The sequence below is a fragment of the Crotalus tigris genome, unplaced genomic scaffold (assembly GCF_016545835.1).
Source record: "Crotalus tigris isolate CLP2741 ecotype Arizona unplaced genomic scaffold, ASM1654583v1 scf7180000023713.2527936, whole genome shotgun sequence".
Lineage (NCBI taxonomy): Eukaryota > Metazoa > Chordata > Lepidosauria > Squamata > Viperidae > Crotalus > Crotalus tigris.
Window position 1 is genome coordinate 271,198 of NW_024100135.1, and position 17,552 is coordinate 288,749.

At 34.9% G+C, this 17,552-nt stretch overlaps 2 protein-coding genes across 2 annotated transcripts in view; one reads left to right on the forward strand and one right to left on the reverse strand.

Annotated features, from left to right (window-relative positions):
• PYGB (glycogen phosphorylase B) overlaps nucleotides 1-12,795 on the forward strand; it is an 84,331-nt gene extending 71,536 nt beyond the window's left edge. Inside the window, exons 17-20 of the mRNA XM_039320870.1 lie at nucleotides 626-833; nucleotides 1,586-1,720; nucleotides 6,666-6,732; nucleotides 7,856-12,795. Coding sequence (XP_039176804.1) covers nucleotides 626-833; nucleotides 1,586-1,720; nucleotides 6,666-6,732; nucleotides 7,856-8,008 — 563 coding nt within the window. The 3' untranslated portion in view covers nucleotides 8,009-12,795. The remainder of the gene's footprint in view (nucleotides 1-625; nucleotides 834-1,585; nucleotides 1,721-6,665; nucleotides 6,733-7,855) is intronic.
• A 2,925-nt stretch (nucleotides 12,796-15,720) lies between these two features.
• The window catches only part of ABHD12 (abhydrolase domain containing 12, lysophospholipase), a 37,097-nt gene continuing 35,265 nt past the window's right edge, over nucleotides 15,721-17,552 (reverse strand). The window contains exon 13 of the mRNA XM_039320875.1: nucleotides 15,721-17,552. Coding sequence (XP_039176809.1) covers nucleotides 17,507-17,552 — 46 coding nt within the window. The 3' untranslated portion in view covers nucleotides 15,721-17,506.

Genomic DNA, 17,552 nt, shown 5'->3' on the forward strand with positions numbered 1-17,552 from the left:
GGGGGTCGCCAAACAACGAGTCCGCCATTTTTTTTCCCCTTTTCCTTAGCTGTGCTACTCCCTTTTATTCTATTGGCTTTTGAAAGCCAATAGAATAGACTCTCTTGAATAGAGTCTAATTCTATTGGCTTTCAAAAGCCAATAGGAATTGTCCAGGCTGTCTCTGCCCTGCTGAGCCCGCCAAAAGTCCCATTCTGCAAACGGTGCTGCACCAGTTGAGTAGTCCTCGACTTACAACCGGTTGAGTAGTCCTCGACTTACGACCGGTTGGGGGTCGCGGTATTAAAAAGGTTGAGAACCACTGGATTACATGATCATGGGGATGTTGCAAAGGTTGTAACTGTGAAAAAATGGTCATAAGTTACTTTTTTCATTGATGTTGTAAATTTGAATGGTCTCTAAATGAACTGTTGTAAGTTGAGGACTATCTGTATAAGTATAGTCCTGTATGCCAATACAGCTGCATCAATGAAGCAAACACATAGGATGTTGAGCTGCTTGGTTTACTCAGAACAGTAAAATTAGACCACACAAGGCTTGCTCATGTTAGTGCAGATACAAGTGGTTTGTTTATAGAGGGGAAAAATACAGTTTTACCTATTTCTCTTTCCCCAATCCACCCCAGTGATTCCTGCTGCAGATCTATCTGAGCAGATCTCAACAGCTGGGACTGAAGCTTCAGGGACAGGAAACATGAAATTCATGCTGAATGGAGCCCTCACCATTGGGACCATGGACGGGGCCAATGTGGAAATGGCTGAAGAAGCTGGAGAGGATAATCTGTTCATTTTTGGCATGCGGGTGGATGACGTTGAGGCAATGGATAAGAAAAGGTTTGTAAATGAACACCATGGTGAAGATGCCATAGAAACAGGCTATGGGTATGTGATTGATTCTTTGAACCAGCAGGAAAGTTGTCCTGAGCTTCCTCAAAATGAAGCCTCACCTAAAGGAATTAGCCAGAATTCAGTTCTATTTTGACAAGGAGATTTCTCTAATTTCTCTGAATTAGAAAATTCAGTCATTGAAAACTGCTTCAGGAAATGGAGCATCCTTGTCATAGAAAGATTGGGTTACACAGGCGGACACAGCTCTTGTTTTCCATTTATATTAATATAAGAAGAGCTCGCTATAGCATAGAAAAGAGCTTACATACTCATTTTATCAAAAATAGGAATGTTTTTGAAATAGCTTGTAATTTATACAAATTACTCCTCATAAATTATAAAAGATCCAATACTGATCATCCCTTTATTAAGAATTAATATCTACCAATAGCCTTTTAGTTTGACATCTTAAGTCTGTCTTCTGTATTATTTCAAACTCACCTATAATTTGGTTGCCTGGGTGAGTATTGCCCTACAGCCAATATCATGTAGTGGCTAAAGTGTTGAATTTAAAGTCCTCCTTGATAATGGAGCAGTCTCTACCACATGGCACTCACTTTCAGCCACTCTTCGCTCATTGTGGAAACCCTTGTGTATATCGCCTTCTATTCCAAGAGAAACGATGGGATGTAAATGCAAGAAATAAATAATAATAGAAGCAGAAAAGGCTAAGGGTGTTCCCTATTTTTCTTGTTCAGGTACAATGCTAAGGAATACTATGACAGGATTCCAGAACTCAGACAAGTTATTGATCAAATAAACAGTGGCTTCTTCTCACCGAATGATCCTAGTTGTTTCCATGATGTCGTCAATATGTTGATGTATCATGACAGGTAAGAGGCAGCAGTAGTGTACTTTTATTATGGACTTTCTTTTAATGTTTTCAGTGTGGGTTCGAATATCACTTCCAACCTCCCCAGCCATAATATTAATTGCTATACTTGCTGAAAGGTACAAGAACTGCAGTTCCTCATTGGAGGCATACCATATTGGGGAAGACTATTATATATTGTAAACCCAGGGACATGACACACTTTTTACTGATAACATACACACCCTGGATTATTCCTTTTTGGTGTGAATTGGCTCAAAAGGAAGCCAGCAGCCAATGCAGCAGCTTTAAGATAGGAGTAATTCTACTCTCATAGAGTTAGCCTATCAATGGCCTTGCTGCCACATTTTGAATTGGCAGTAGCTTTCAAGTCACTTCCAAAGGCAACCCCAAATACAGCACATTACTGTAGTCTAACCAAATGGTATTCTGGTCATGAGTTGTTCTTTGGACATATTTTTTATTTTTAAAAGATATTTGAAATTTAGAGAGAGAAAAATGCAGTGAAATTAGTCAACTAATGAAATAATGTGGTTATCTTTTTTTTTTATTATTGAAAATTTTTAAATTTTACAAAACAATACGGTTCCCTTCCCCAACCCCCCCCCAACCCTCCCATCCCTCCCCCGACCTTCCCAGAGCTGAATACAGGCTTAATTAATATTTTTTCAAAAAGTCTTAAAACAAATATAAACCATAAACAAATCTAAATACATTAATTAAAGAAATTGTAAACTAGTTAACAATAATATATGTATAAAAAAAACAAAAATACAAGGAAATACGAGAAAATAGGAAGAAAGAAAAAGGAAAAAAGTCTATAAAATATCTTAAATTTTAAGTATAAGTTATTGAAAAGCTAAATAATATTTTTTTATATCCAACTTATATTGTATAAAGTCTATCCATTTTTTCCATACCAAAAAATACTTCTCTTGCGATTGGTCTTTCAAGAAAGCCGAAATCTTTGCCATTTCCGCCAAATAAGAAACTTTAAAAAACCACTCTTGCAAGGTAGGCAAAGATTCCTTCTTCCAACATTGCCCTACTAACAACCTTGCCGCTGTGATTAAATTTAACATCAATATAGTCTCTTTAGTATCACAATCAGAAACAATACCTAACAAAAACAGTTGTGGAGTAAATTTTACCCTTCTTCTAAAAATTCTTTGAATATTCCACCATATCTTAATCCAAAAAGCTTTTATATTTTTACATGACCACCAGATATGATAATAAGTAGCATCCAAACATCCACATCTCCAACATTTAGGCTGTAAGTCAGGATACATACGAGACATTTTTTGTGGATCAAGGTGCCATCTATAAAACATTTTGTAAAAATTTTCCCTTAAATTTTGGGCTTGTGTAAATTTAACATTCCTCACCCAAATAATTTCCCAAGTATCTAATAGAACCGGTTCATCAAAATTTTGTGCCCATTTAACCATACATTCTTTAACTAATTCTACTTCTGAATCCAATTCTACTAACACCCCATAAATTCTCTTAATATGGGTTCGTCTTTGATCTTTTATTTGTTTTAATAAATTCTCATCTTCTTTAAGGAAACCCACATTATGATCTATCTTCCACCTCTCCACTATTTGTCTATAATGAAACCATGAGTAAATAATATTTTCTTGTATTAAATCTTCCAAAGATTTTAATTGCCAGTTTTTACCATCCCATCTAAGTAGTTGTGCATAAGAAACGCTATCCATCTTAACTCCTCTCCTTATCCCTTCAATCGCATGCCCCGGTATAGCACATAATGGAATTTTAAAATCACTTCTATAATATTTCCTCCAAACCCAAAGTAAAGAAATCCTTATAATATAAGATTTAAAGACCCTATCAACCTTTTTATTAAAAATTAAATAGGCATGCCATCCAAAAAGTAAATCCCAACCCTCTAAGAGGAGTATTTCTACATTTGTTAAATTAACCCAATCACTTATTAATGTTAAAACCACAGCATCATATACAATTTCAAATTCGGTACCTTGAGTCCACCTCTCTCACGAATATCCTGTATAATTTTAAGTTTTACTCTTGGTTTTTTCCCTGCCCAGATAAATTTGTTAATACCTTTCTGCCATTCATTTAAATTAACCTCATTCTTTAAAATAGGTATCATTTGAAATAAAAAAAGAAACTTTGGCAAAACATTCATTTTAATTGCCGCAATTCTTCCTAAAAGAAATAATTGCAACTTCTCCCAATTTTCCAAATCTCTTTGTATATTGACCCACAGCCTTTCATAGTTATTTTTGTACAATTTTGCATTAGAAACAGATAAAATAACCCCCAGGTATTTTACCTTATTGACAACCTCAAAATCTGTCAACTTAACCAAAGTCTGCTTATCCAGATTAGTCATATTTTTAGGCAATAGTTTAGTCTTATTGTTATTAATTTTAAAACCCGAAACCTGTCCATACTGATGTATCAATTGTAATAACTCTATTACAGAATAAGTAGGTTGAGCTAAGGTAACCACCAAGTCATCTGCGAAAGCCCTTAATTTATATTCTTTTTTATTAACTTCTATTCCTTTTATTTGCTGTGATTCTCGAATTTTAATCAACAATATTTCCAAAGTTAAAACAAACAGCAATGGTGACAATGGACAACCCTGTCTAGTCCCCTTCTCTATTGTAAACACCTCTGACAAACCCCCATTAACTATAAGTTGTGCCGTTTGCTTTTGATAAATAACACCAAGAGCTTGTAAAATTTTTTCTCCAAAATTCATTTTCTCAATTAATCTTAACATAAATTGCCAATTCAGCTGGTCAAAAGCTTTTTCAGCATCTAAAAATATCAATCCTGCAGAAACTTGATTATTTTTATCTAAATATTCTAATAAGTTAATAATTTGTCTGACATTATTCTTCATGTACCTTCCAGTTATAAAACCCGTTTGATCCATATGTATTACATGATGCAAAACCCTCATAAGCCTGTTGGCTAAAATTTTTGAAAAGATCTTGTAATCTACATTTAAGAGAGATATAGGTCTATAATTCTTTGGTAAGGTGAGATCTTGATCTTCTTTTGGAATCAAAGATATAAAAGCTCTACCCCATGACAGAGGGATCTCTAAACCCTGTAATATATTATTAAAAAGCTCACTTAAAGGTTGAGTCATCTCTTGTACCAATGTTTTGTAATAAATAGATGTCAAACCATCCATACCAGGTGCCTTACCTAATTTTAATTCTTTAATTACTGTCTCAATCTCCTCACTAGTAATCAAACCATTAATTTCTTGTTTCTGATCTTCTGTTAATTTAGGATAGTTAGCTTCATTTAAATAATTATCTATATCTGAAACCTGTACTTTAGTACTCATATATCATTTTTGGTAATAATCTAAAAAGGATTTCTTAATCAACTCCTGATGTACCAATTTACCATTATAATTTATTTTATCTATAGTTCTCTGTCTCTGCTTCTTTCTCAGTTGGTAAGCCAACCATCTCCCTGGTTTATTAGCATTACAAAATGTGTTTTGTTTCATATACAATAAATTAGTTGCAGTTTGATCAGCCATCAACATATTAAATTGTGATTTAAGCAATTTTATAGATTCCTTAACCTTCTCATCTATAGGATTTAAAATCAAAGCTTTTTCTTTTAATTTAATCTCATCTTCCAACTCCTTACGTTTCTGCATCTGCTTCTGTCTATGAACATTATTCATTTGTATCAAAATCCCCCGCATGTAGGCTTTACCTGCATCCTAGACCATTGACATTGAAGTTCCCTTATGCATATTTAAAGCAAAATAATCCTTTAATTGCTCCTTTAACTTTTGAACATTCTTTTCTTGTCTAAATAAATTTTCATTCATCCTCCACAATCTCCTCTCCTCTTTTTCATCAACCAATTCCATCCAAACTGGACTGTGATCCGTCAATGTCCTGGGAAAATTTTTAACATTTTTTACCCTAAAATATAAATCCGTCGTAATCAAAAAAAAATCAATTCTTGAAAAGGATTGATGTCTATCCGAAAAGAAAGTAAAATCTCTCTCCTCCAGGTTATGTTCACGCCAATAATCTCGCAGCTCCCAGTCCTCTTTCAAATCAAAAAAAGCTTTAGGTAGTTTAGCCTGTTTAAAAGAAATAGAGGATCCTTTTTTATCTCTTTGTGTATCTAAAACACCATTCCAATCTCCCATTAATATAACAGGTCTGTAATCCAACAAAGTTAATTTTTGATGTAGCAGTCTGTAAAATTGTTCCTGTTGTTGGTTTGGTGCATACAGGCCCACTATAAGTACTTTCTTACCATACAAACCAACTTCAATCATAACATATCTCCCTTGAAGATCAGATTCTACCAAACAGGCTGATAAGTTTTGCTTAACATAGATAACTACTCCCCCTTTTTTCCCAGGAGCAGAAGATACAAAATGGGATCCCAGACGAGCATTAACTAAATATTTTTGATCATTAGATGTAATATGTGTTTCCTGCAAGCAAATAATGTCATTATTATGTTGCTTTAAATAATGATAAATTTTCTTTCTCTTTTGAGGGGAATTGAGGCCATTAGCATTCCATGTCAGGAACTTTACCATCTCCCTTAACCAGAAGCCTGTGGTTATCTTAAGCAATCCTGACTTAAGGCATCCTCAGAGAGGTAACTGCCATAGAAAAAGTCCTTTGAAATTGTGTTACATAGGAAAGAGCTAATGAAGGAGAATATTTGTAGTTCAGGATGAAATGACACATCTGCAAGAAAACAAGCAAGCTCAGAGACCCCTCATAGGAGAGAGCCTCACTTAAACTTCTGAAAGGGAAAAGAAAAGCACATCGAAGCTTGCCTTATTTAAAGCACTGCTACAACATATTTATTTACCAATGATTCCTTATGGCTCTCAATTAACAAAATAAATGGAGTTCATGGTTGCACTAATACTGTACTTTGTTTAGGTTTAAAGTATTTGCTGATTATGAAGCCTACATCAAATGTCAAGGGCAAGTGGACCAATTATACATGGTAAGAGACTTTGCTCATAGTTTAAACCAGTTGCAGATTGATAAGAATGGCTTCTTAATAAAATAACTGGAAATTATAACTAGAACTCTTGTATCCCAAGAGTGAGCAAAGGGTAGTCAGGATGTACATATGGTTCATACATACATTAGCATACACAAGTTAGCTTATTCCAGCACTTGGGGATAGCCAGCTCTTTGAGGACTTCCAAATAATTAAAGGGGGCTGCCAGATCCTGGGTGAAAAGGTGTCCCATAGAACAGGGGTCTTACAGAGGGGGCATATTTCTTGGTCCCACTAGATGGCAACATTAATGGGAAAGGACCTGGAGCCTGATCTGGCTTGGTGGAAACGAAACCCTTGGGGAGAAGTGGTCCACAAATAACCTGGCTCTCTGCCAAGTAACCAGCATCTTGAATTGCACCTTGAAAGAAACTGGGAGCCAATGCATCTCACATGATAGTGGTATAATGTATACAACTGAGATATACCCAACATAGCCCATTCTGCCACATTATGGAGCAGTTGTAATTTCCAAGCACTCTTCAGGGCATCCCCACGTAAGGCGTTTTTCAGTAGTCTAGCTGTATTAAAGACAACACAGTGAAATCCAATTGAGTCTAATCCTTTGCTTATACCTAATGGACAGGATCTTGTCTAATTAAAGCTATCTAATATAACCTATTAGATATATCCTGAGAGATTCTAGGATGTGGGTACTTTGAATCTCTCACCACCCCCATCCAGCTCAGGACCCTGCAGACTCTTAATTGGGCCTCTCTGGGAAAGCTCTGAGTTGCCAAAATTCCTATCCACTAATACTCCAGGTGTATATTCTATCACATCTGAAAAGTGCCCAAAACATGAGTAAGGCCTCCCTGTCCAGGAATGGGTAAAATCAGCACAGAAGGTGAATCTGTGCAAAGGCCCTCTGGCCATGGGGAGAGTAGACAACAAAGAGGAGAATCCAGAGCTAAAGTTTATTGCAGCTCCAAGAAAATGAAAGCTCTGAATTCTGGGTTTGAATTTATACTTCTGAAAGAGCTGGCTGTCCAATAAAGTAAATGATCTTTCTACTATTAAAGCTTTGAAGATATCAGCCTAATCACTTTCTATTTCTTCTTAGAATCCTAGGGAATGGACTAAAAAGGTAATTAAGAACATTGCATGCTCCGGCAAGTTTTCCAGTGACAGGACAATTACTGAATATGCCAGAGAGATCTGGGGAGTGGAACCTTCTGCTGTGAAAATTCCTCCTCCAAACATACCTAGGGAGTAAATCTGCCATTAGAAGGTGCATGCAATTACTCTGATGGGCTTCCTCCTGCTGCTGCTGCTAAGACATACCTGCTTCCCTGTGACTTTTCTGCAGATGAATTCAATCATGTATTTTACCACACTTTGGCTTGTTTCATCTTTATAAACATATAGCTGAAATGAGAACAGCTGGTGCTTCAAATAGTAAGAAATAATTGACCAAAAACGTATAGGTTGTAATAAGATTCAAGATCTGAAACAGAAAGCTTAAACAAAAAAGGTGTTCTGATCTTGCCCTCTTTTAAAAGTCCAGTATACTAGCGTGGTTTATATGTATTCATGCATTATATGCTGAGGGGCTCCTCTGGCAATTCCTGGTTGGTCAGTCAGAAGATGCCTACAAAGTCTAGAATTGAACAAAAAATGTGATTCCACAGTGTTGCCTTCTGGAATGGAAGCTAGACTGGAACCCTTCTGTAACCAAGGAGAATACTTTTTCCACATACTTTTTAACCCTAACTCATCTTGAAGTCACTTCTCTCTCTTAATTGCAGTGGTACCTGCAGCAAACTGAGGTAGCATCAAAATGACACATACACGGTGGCATAATGACACAAACATTGCTTTAGGTACTTGTATTCTGATGACTAACACAAATGTCAAGTTGTGTGTTTAGCATTCTGACACACATTTCATTTCTTGCCTCTCTTCCCCTCCCCCCACATATCTATGCTCATTAGGAGAACCATTGTTGATCCCCAGGACAGTTCTTTTTAACACAGAATCATTTTAAGTGACCAGTTATCACAAACATAAAAATCAGGGTACTTTTTCCTATAGGGACATGGAGTTCAAAGAGAGTTAATGGCGCCAAAGAACCTGCTTGCTTTCCTCTAAAATGAGAATTCTTGAACATATGATTCATAAAGTTAGCATCCATTCTGGTGCACTCAAATTGCATTGGAATGCCCAGTCAGCCTGAATTAAGTCAGATTACCAGCCATATTCTGTAATCTGCTGGATTCTGGATAATTTTCTGAGCAAATGGCAGTAAATAAAAAATTAAGACATTTGCTTAGCCTCCTGATAGATTACTAAACTTTGTATGTTTCAAATTGTGCAGTTATATGGATTATTTAGAATAATCTTATGTAAAGAGCAGACATTGAAATAGCTGTCACTTCTCATAGTGAAACCACTGCTATCCAGACTTTTTCTTGAGTCAATGTTGTTTCTAGAGGTCGCATTTTTAGTATTTTAATAGTATATTGGGAAACCCCATGATTTTTAATAACAGGCAATAACATTACATTTTGAGGATCTATCAGGTCTTCTAGCCTGGGTTGCTAAATAGATAAATTTTTCTTTTCTGAAAATGCTGAGGAAATTAACTATATTTTAGAGCCCAATAAATCCTTAAATGGCAACTTTGTACATGACAGAATGGAAATGAATGTATGCCCTATAAGTTTCCAGAACCAAAAAGTTAAACAAACATGCTGCTTTCCTTTTCAGACTTCTTAGAGGCATTATCACTCTAACACCAGGTCAAAGAAATATGTCAAGAGTGAAAATTTGGCAGCTGTATGAATATAATCTACAAAATATTCCTTCTTTAAGCTGATACCCTCCAAATATCCTGTGGTAGCAATTCCCCATTGTCAGGGAGTTACATAGGATCAGGAGGCCAGAAACAGTTGCCTAATCTCTGCCTCTCCCTAGATTAATTTTTAGGGTCGCCCCATATGGATAAGCAATACAACCTTATCTATCAAATGTAGGAACAGTTTTCTGAACAGACAGCAAATAGGCACACAATATCACCCCTAGAAAATTAATAAAATACTTAAAAAATAATATCACCCCTCACATACAGGAGGAAGACTGTCAAAATCAGATGACAGTTTGATCAGAGCTGATACTCTGATCATCTGTTGAGAAATTGGGAGCAAGATCTAGCAGACAAGCAACCGTTTCCAATATCCAGGAGTAGTCTGTACCCATATCAATCGGAATGGCATGAAACACAATAATTTCATAAATTTCAAGAGCCATAAAGTAACAAAATTTCAATGCTTGCATTATTCCAGAAAACAACAAATTGTGAAAACAAAACAGTAATATTCATTTTACATCAGTCTGCTGTATTTTTGTCTAATAAAAGTAGATGAAATTGAAATAAAATATATGATTTTGTGTAGGCTTCACTAAATAACTGCTAAAGGTTCAGTTCTTCCAGGTTTATGCAGCATTTAAGTATATTATAGAATATATTGGTATGTTTACAGCTATAGTACCTCATTTCAGATGAACTTTGAGGTCTTATATCTTATTAACTCAAGATGTTTGTAAGTATGTTGTTCATTTTTTTTTAATTTGCTGTGGTATATAGCCATACTAATACAATTGTAATTTCCAGGCTCATGCTAAGATCCTTAGCACAAACCAAGCTGTTAAACCACAGTTTAACATTTATTTATAATTGTAACTTGTTCTAAAACAACTGACTGTCATTGGAATCTGTGATTAATTGGAATCTATTTGGTTTTATTGCTACATTTTGTAAAAGAATGAGAAAAAAAGGCAGTAGTAATAGCTGGAAAAATGATTCCTACCAATCTGGATTTATAAATTAAGATTATACCAGTGTGGCTACAATTTTACTCTATAGAGTAGTAACTATTTTCAGAGTGTTAATTGTGAGGGAGCATTTGGTTTTCATAGCAGTACCATCATATATCCATGTCTTTCTGTGTTTGTTCTAGAATGCATTAATGAAAGATGATTAACCAGAGATTGGCAAGAACATGTCTGCCACCCCTGATTGGCTAACTGAGGAATTCCCAAAGAGCTTGCCTAATTCACTGTTTAGAAATGTCTGTCATAGAGTATCTTAACTTTGATCATTAAAAGCCCATACCATCGTGTTGCCTCAATGGTAGGAAGCCTTGCTTTTTTAACCCTTGCAGATTCCTGCTTCCTAGACTCAAACCATCTTAATTGGCACTTACAGATATTTCCTATTTCTCAGATATAAAGCCCTCTTGTGCCTAATCATGAAGGGCAAGCATGCTGCAAATGAATAAAATAGTCATTTGATATTAATAAAATATTCAGATGTTTTTTGAATGGATTATACACCCAAATAATTACAAATGCAGCACTTTAGAAGCCAGCCAAGTTAAAAAAAAAATCAAGAAAGATCATCAAGTACGTTAAACAATAGAAATAAATAATTCTATAAAACTATGGATTTGCTTAAATCCTTGGTTCATGGACATTTTTCTCATGCTGACAAGCAAAAGTTCAAATCACTTGTCTTATAAAACAGTTAAAGGAAGTAATATTTATATAATCTTTTAGATTCTTACTTTGGTATTATCAGTTAGGGGCCTAATCTAGCATTGAAAATAGAGAATTAAGCAGGGCCTACTTTTAAGGGATGAGATTCCCTCATCAGTTTATGAAAATAAAACTGCACAACAGTATTCCAAATTCATCATAATAGTTCTTTAGCTAGCCTGGTCCTAATCCAACCAATGATATTCTTTAATAAGTTAAGTGGTATTTATGTCCTACTAAAGATGAAAGGAATGCAGTTAACTAATTGGATTGAGCAATTGTTTGGCCAGTTGCAGAAAATAGGAATAAATCAGCAAAATCAGAGAAAAGCTTTAAAATACTGACAATTAAGAGTTAGCCTTTAACTAGTTTGAATCAGCAATTTCTCATTTCTCACTAAACACTTAAAAATAATTATATAAGTTCATAGAAGCTCAAAAAGTCTATCCTTTCTTTGCTATCTGACAGCTTCTGTCAAAAATGGTGTCACATTGTTTTAAGAATTAAAGTGCAATTAGATACCAGGTTCACAATTAAGAAGTAGTTGAATATGAAAGCTCTGTTGAAAAAGCATTGAGAAATTCACTATATGTTGTTATCAGGCTGCACCTGAAAGCCATCTTGAAATGCATTTGAGACAAGGGCTAGTCTCCACAACACATTGTACCTATTAGTTTTATTTGGTTGTTGCTCTTAGTAAATAACCATTCTACTTGCCTTCCACTGCATGGCCAATTTATCCCCACATTGAAGAAAATAGATTGGCCATTCCTAGTTTAAAGCTCATAGATTCTGGATATTGGCTGGGTACAAATCCTTTTCCTATGTTTTTGTCAAAGGCAAAATATATATAATGGAAGAATTCCAGGGAACACAATATTGTGTTTAAGAAATGCTGTTAAATTTTTCTTTGGTAGGAATTGTTTTTAAGTTGATTACTGCTAGGTGTTCCTATGATTCATTTTATTGCCATAAAATGCTTGAAATAAGGAAACAAAGTTGATTTACTGTACTCTTTTCAGCATATACAGAACATTTTCCCCTAAATAGTGTGGATTATGTAATTTAAATCCAAGTAAAGTATCACAGGCTTCTGCTGAGGAAGTCTTCTTATGTCTTGAAATTTGTGCATAAAATATTGCATGTTCGCAAGCATTCCCATCTCACATGTATTTTGCATTACACTCTTAAGAATGTGTTCTATTCCTGGTTATTTTTCTTCATAGTCTGTAAAATTATTGTGAGCAACACTTAGTTCAGAGAAGATACCTCTTCAAGCAACAATTAGCCAGGCAGGAGGCTGAAGCAAGCAAATTAGCAAATTTACTGTGCTTGCTAAATAGATGTATTTGTCACAATCATGTCATTTACAAAACTTGTGTTTGTTTTAATGTGTGTGGCGTGCTTATGATATAGTACTGTTATTCTCCTGTGTTTTCAAAACATTAAACTTCCATGAACATTGCACTTGATTTATCTTTTATTTTGGAATGGAATTATAAAATTGCCATATTATTAAAATCGGTGTAATTAACTATGATGTGATAGTTATGAGAGCGAGGTCCAAAGCAAAGCAAGAATTCCATTATATGGCTTGGCCTAAATAACTCATGGTCTCAATCAGTTTGGAGCAGTGGGAGCTCTCTTATTCACTCAAAGTACTAGAGCTGCATTGGGACCATGGATGATCTTAAGTAGTTCTTTCTAAACTTCTTTCTCCTCCCACATTAAATAGCAGGCATAGGAAAAGTGGTCCCTGAATGAAGGCAAATATACGTGTCCTACGATAATAATGTTGCAGGATCCAATCTGGGTCGGTCACCGGAACCAGAGGTTTAGTCTTCCCAGTCTTTGGACTTGTGCTGGAGCCCATCCTTGGGGAACCTCTCTCTATCACACATTCTAGCCTATTCCAATTGGGGTGATGAGGAGGGGTTGAAACCATCTCTGATGCCACAATCCCAACTAAAGTTGGGGTCCCAACTGCCAATCTCTAAAATTTCTAATACAGTACTATTTATGTCTAGTTCGACTGAGATGTAATTGAAAAGTCCAACATTTTTACCATGGACTTGTTAAATGGCCATTCTCAGGTTCAATGTTCACAATAGTGGCACGGGGAAGATATTCATTCAAAGGTACCCCTACAAGGATTGCAAATTAATTTACATAGTTGAACAGACAATAACAAGTTTTATATTGTATTGGTTAGGTATCTTACGAGTCACAAAAATGCAGGATGCTTTAAAGCTAGTATAACTATTTCACTCACTCTCATTTTGTTATCAAAATTATTTTGTGAAGTAGGTTATCCTGCGAGAATATGATCGAACCAAATTTGTCTAGTGAATTGTCCTAGGCAACTAAGAATGAAACCTGATTTCTTTTTATATAAACTGGATCCATGCCACATATTTTAAGCCGCTCATGAGAAAAAATAGTTTTGAGGGACAATATGATTAATTAGAAAAAGAAATGCATTTGGGTTTTAAAGGTAGTATGAAAATGTGGACACTAGACTTACTCCTCCTCTAAGATACCAAACATATATGATATATATATCCACAGATATTTTGATTAGTTTACTTGAAGCAAAGTTGCATTTTATATCAGCTGGCCTCTCTCCTAAACCTCCTAGAAGGTACTTGTCATTTTAGGATGATACTGTCCTGGGATTAGTTGACAGACTCCAATTTCATATGTGAATGGTAGTAAGTAAGAAAAATGATTAAAGTCATAGACAGCAATCTAAATAATTTAATGTCTCAAAGCATACAGAAATCTATTCCATTCATACTGGAAATTCAATTTTTTAAAATTTCCCTGAACTCAAGCAAATAATCTGATCCAAATGTAATCTCACTGAATGTGCAAAATTAGTCAAAGAAAAATTGTCAAGTTGCTGGCCACAATGTAACTCACAAATTACATAGTATATTTCCTTTGACAAAAATTGAAATAATGAAATGTGTTCTTGTATTAGCCCAGAGCACCTCACATATAGAATTCTGTGAGTAGCAGAAAATATGTACTTATATGCACATGTCTACAGTTGTTTAGTTCCCAATCAATATGTCACTATTTTAATTTTTTTCTGACAAATTTCCTGGATATAAGCATAAATGCCAGCAGTCCATGATTTATACTAAACAAAACAAAGTTACCTCCAAAAGAAGTCAAAATCATTTTTTTATTAAAACTACATACTGTTTCAGATAAACATTTCCATTTCAATGCATGTTACTGGCCTAACAATTGAAACATATGTGTCAGAACAAATAGCACTGTGCATGCTTTGAGATATAGTTTTTGTTGCACTGGCAGAGTTGACATTGCCACATTAGTCTGTACTTTATCAATACTAAAGTAGTGTCAGCAGGAGCAGTGCTACACAGAATATTATCTTGGCTTGCTCAAAAGAGCTGAAATAGCATTTTTGTCTTTCTTAAATGCAATAATCCTAAACATGAGAAGGGGAGAAAAGATGAAATTTTATATGGCACAATTCTTTTGCAAGTTATTGTGAATCAAAACTGATAGATTACTTAACTGCAGGAAGTCTCAATGTAAAGAACAAGCAAATGTTTGCAGAATGAATCTGTAATTTGATACATGCCAAAAAGTAATATATAGACAATATTAGTAACTAATATCCACTATATCTTTCAGACTAAAAAAAAACTATTCTGAACATCAGTACCTAGTCTATTGTGTCCAATATTGAATGTTTAAGACATGAATATTTCAGGGCCAAGTTCATAAAAAGAGGGGTCACTGTACAGCAATCTGCTTAAGCCCACCAGCCGCACTGGCTCATAATTCCTTTACTCTAATTGCTCACCATGCCATCCGTGCCTGCACTGATTTTTGTTAGCAAAACAAAGTATGTGCAAATAGCAAAATATCAGTCTTCTGTAGTCTCCTCCCTAACATACAGCCTCTTCCATTCTTAGTTAATACAGAACTGAAGTCCCAACATACATGGAAGATTTCCAAATTGAAGAAGACTGACCTAAATGAACATCCATGCTATCCTTTTTGTCATAAGGGAGAGATTTTACAAATCTCAAAAATGGATTTTGGTAATCACATGGCAGTGTTTGGATGATCATGACGCAGCTTAATAAACAAAGTTACACTGGAATGTTATGCATTCATGAACAATCACTTTGTTCCCCCTTCATGTGTTCAAATCAACAAATAAACCACAGCCTCTTACAACATCCCAATTGGGAATCAGTGCTAATGGTATCTAGAATCCATCTTTAAACAATGGTTTCCTAATTCATCTTGTTTGAAACATACTAGCCATAGTTTCTCAACCCAATTATGGTTCACTGAAATTACTGGCTTGTTTCATCACATATAAAAAGCAAAACACTTATGTGCATGTGGGAGGATTATACATATCTTTATTTATTAAAGCCATGAATACTTCAGATTTTATTTGGAAGAAGTGGCATGGAATGCATAGCACTGCAAATGTAGCCCCAGTCTTCAACTCAGTCAAGAAGACATGTCTGCTTCCAGGATCATATGGTGACAGCAGAGACCTCCCTTGCAAAACTCATAGAGGCTTCAACGGGTCACCTCTTTCTAATCAAAATGGAAGCAATGCATGGCACTGCTGTTGATTAAGCCCAAACTAGGATAAGGGACTAGGTTTTCATAAAATACAAGAATTGGTCAATCTCAAAAGCTGTACATGAAAGTCAGATTCTGTATTTGTTAAAACTAGTTATTACATTGTCTGCTCAATTCAGTATAGAAAGTATAATTTTATTGTAATAAAAGAAAAGAATTCTCTATTCACACCTTGTATTAATTGAAGGGAACATTTAAAGCCAGTAAAGTAGATTTCATTCATCACAGGTTTTAATAATACACATAGCAAACTAAAACCAACCTTCAGTTTTTACAGTAGAAAGGAATTACTTTAATAATCAGAGATGAAATATTGTTAACATAAGAATGTGTCACTTTCAATACCTTTGGTTGACTTGGGTGATATTTCAGCATTCCATGGTGAATTCCATATGAATAATTTCCCTGCTGAGAATTCAGAATGATTCCCAAAGAAAATGCACATCAAAAGAAATCAAAGGGTTAATTTATTTCCCTTATATTTAAAAAGGAAACTTTTGACCACCTTTAGTGTACCTGAGCATTTTGGAGGAAATGGCTAGGCTGGGATGTCTGAATAATCACAATTATTTAAAATGGTATCATTTCTTTTTCACTCCCAAAGTGCTTTTATTTCTCTCTATGATTAGAAGAGACTGGAAGACATCTTTACCACAGTGAAAACATACATTCTCCCACAAGTCTAAACTTAAAAACGTCTGTTAACAGAAAAGCTACTTCAAACAACTTCCAAGGATAATTTTAATTAATGTGATGTATTTTATTTAAAGGATATACACATCAAAAAAATGTTTGAAAAGTAGAGACATGTCTGTAAACAGAGGTATCATAAAGATTTTTGTATATTTCTTATCTGGGAGAGTTGAAAGGAAAGCAATAAAGGAAAAATTGACCACTATTACATTATAATTGTTAAACGGGCACCTTTTTTAAAAAAACAGTGAGCCATCCTTCAATTCATTCTTGTAATGTTGTCTTATCTATCTGTTTGTCTCTGGTTTCTAAAATTAATTTAAAATCCACATTATCTTCCACAACCAACAGGAGAAAAATATACCTTGCCAAACTAAATTCTAGAAGAGAACCTGCAGCTCAAATAAAATAGAGATAGCACTGAAAAGTTGTAAGAATTATATTTTTGCAGATAACAATAGTCCAGCTATGTTGAGTGCAAGTTCTTTTGTTTTGTAAAGAGTTGCTGTAACAATCCTGCACAATATTGTGAGAATGTTTATAATTTCTGGGAGAAAGTGGGGGGGGAGAGGGGGGAAGGGGTATACAAAGTCTTTATTGTGCTTGAACTTAATTGTTCCAACATTTTGCTCCCTCATTCTTTAGGGGAAAAAAAAGACACAGAAGCCAATTACATTCATTCTTCATATCTACTATCCCAGAACTTGGGATTTTAAAGTATCTTTTAGAACTGAAGCCAGAATCAGTGGCATATCCAGTGTTTGGGTTTCAATAATAGCAGACATTTTTTCTTTCTCTTTTTCAAAGATGGTATGATCTTAAGTGTACCATGTTTCAGTCTTCAGTGATGTTGATGATGATGATGTGCAGATTTTCCCAGGAATTCC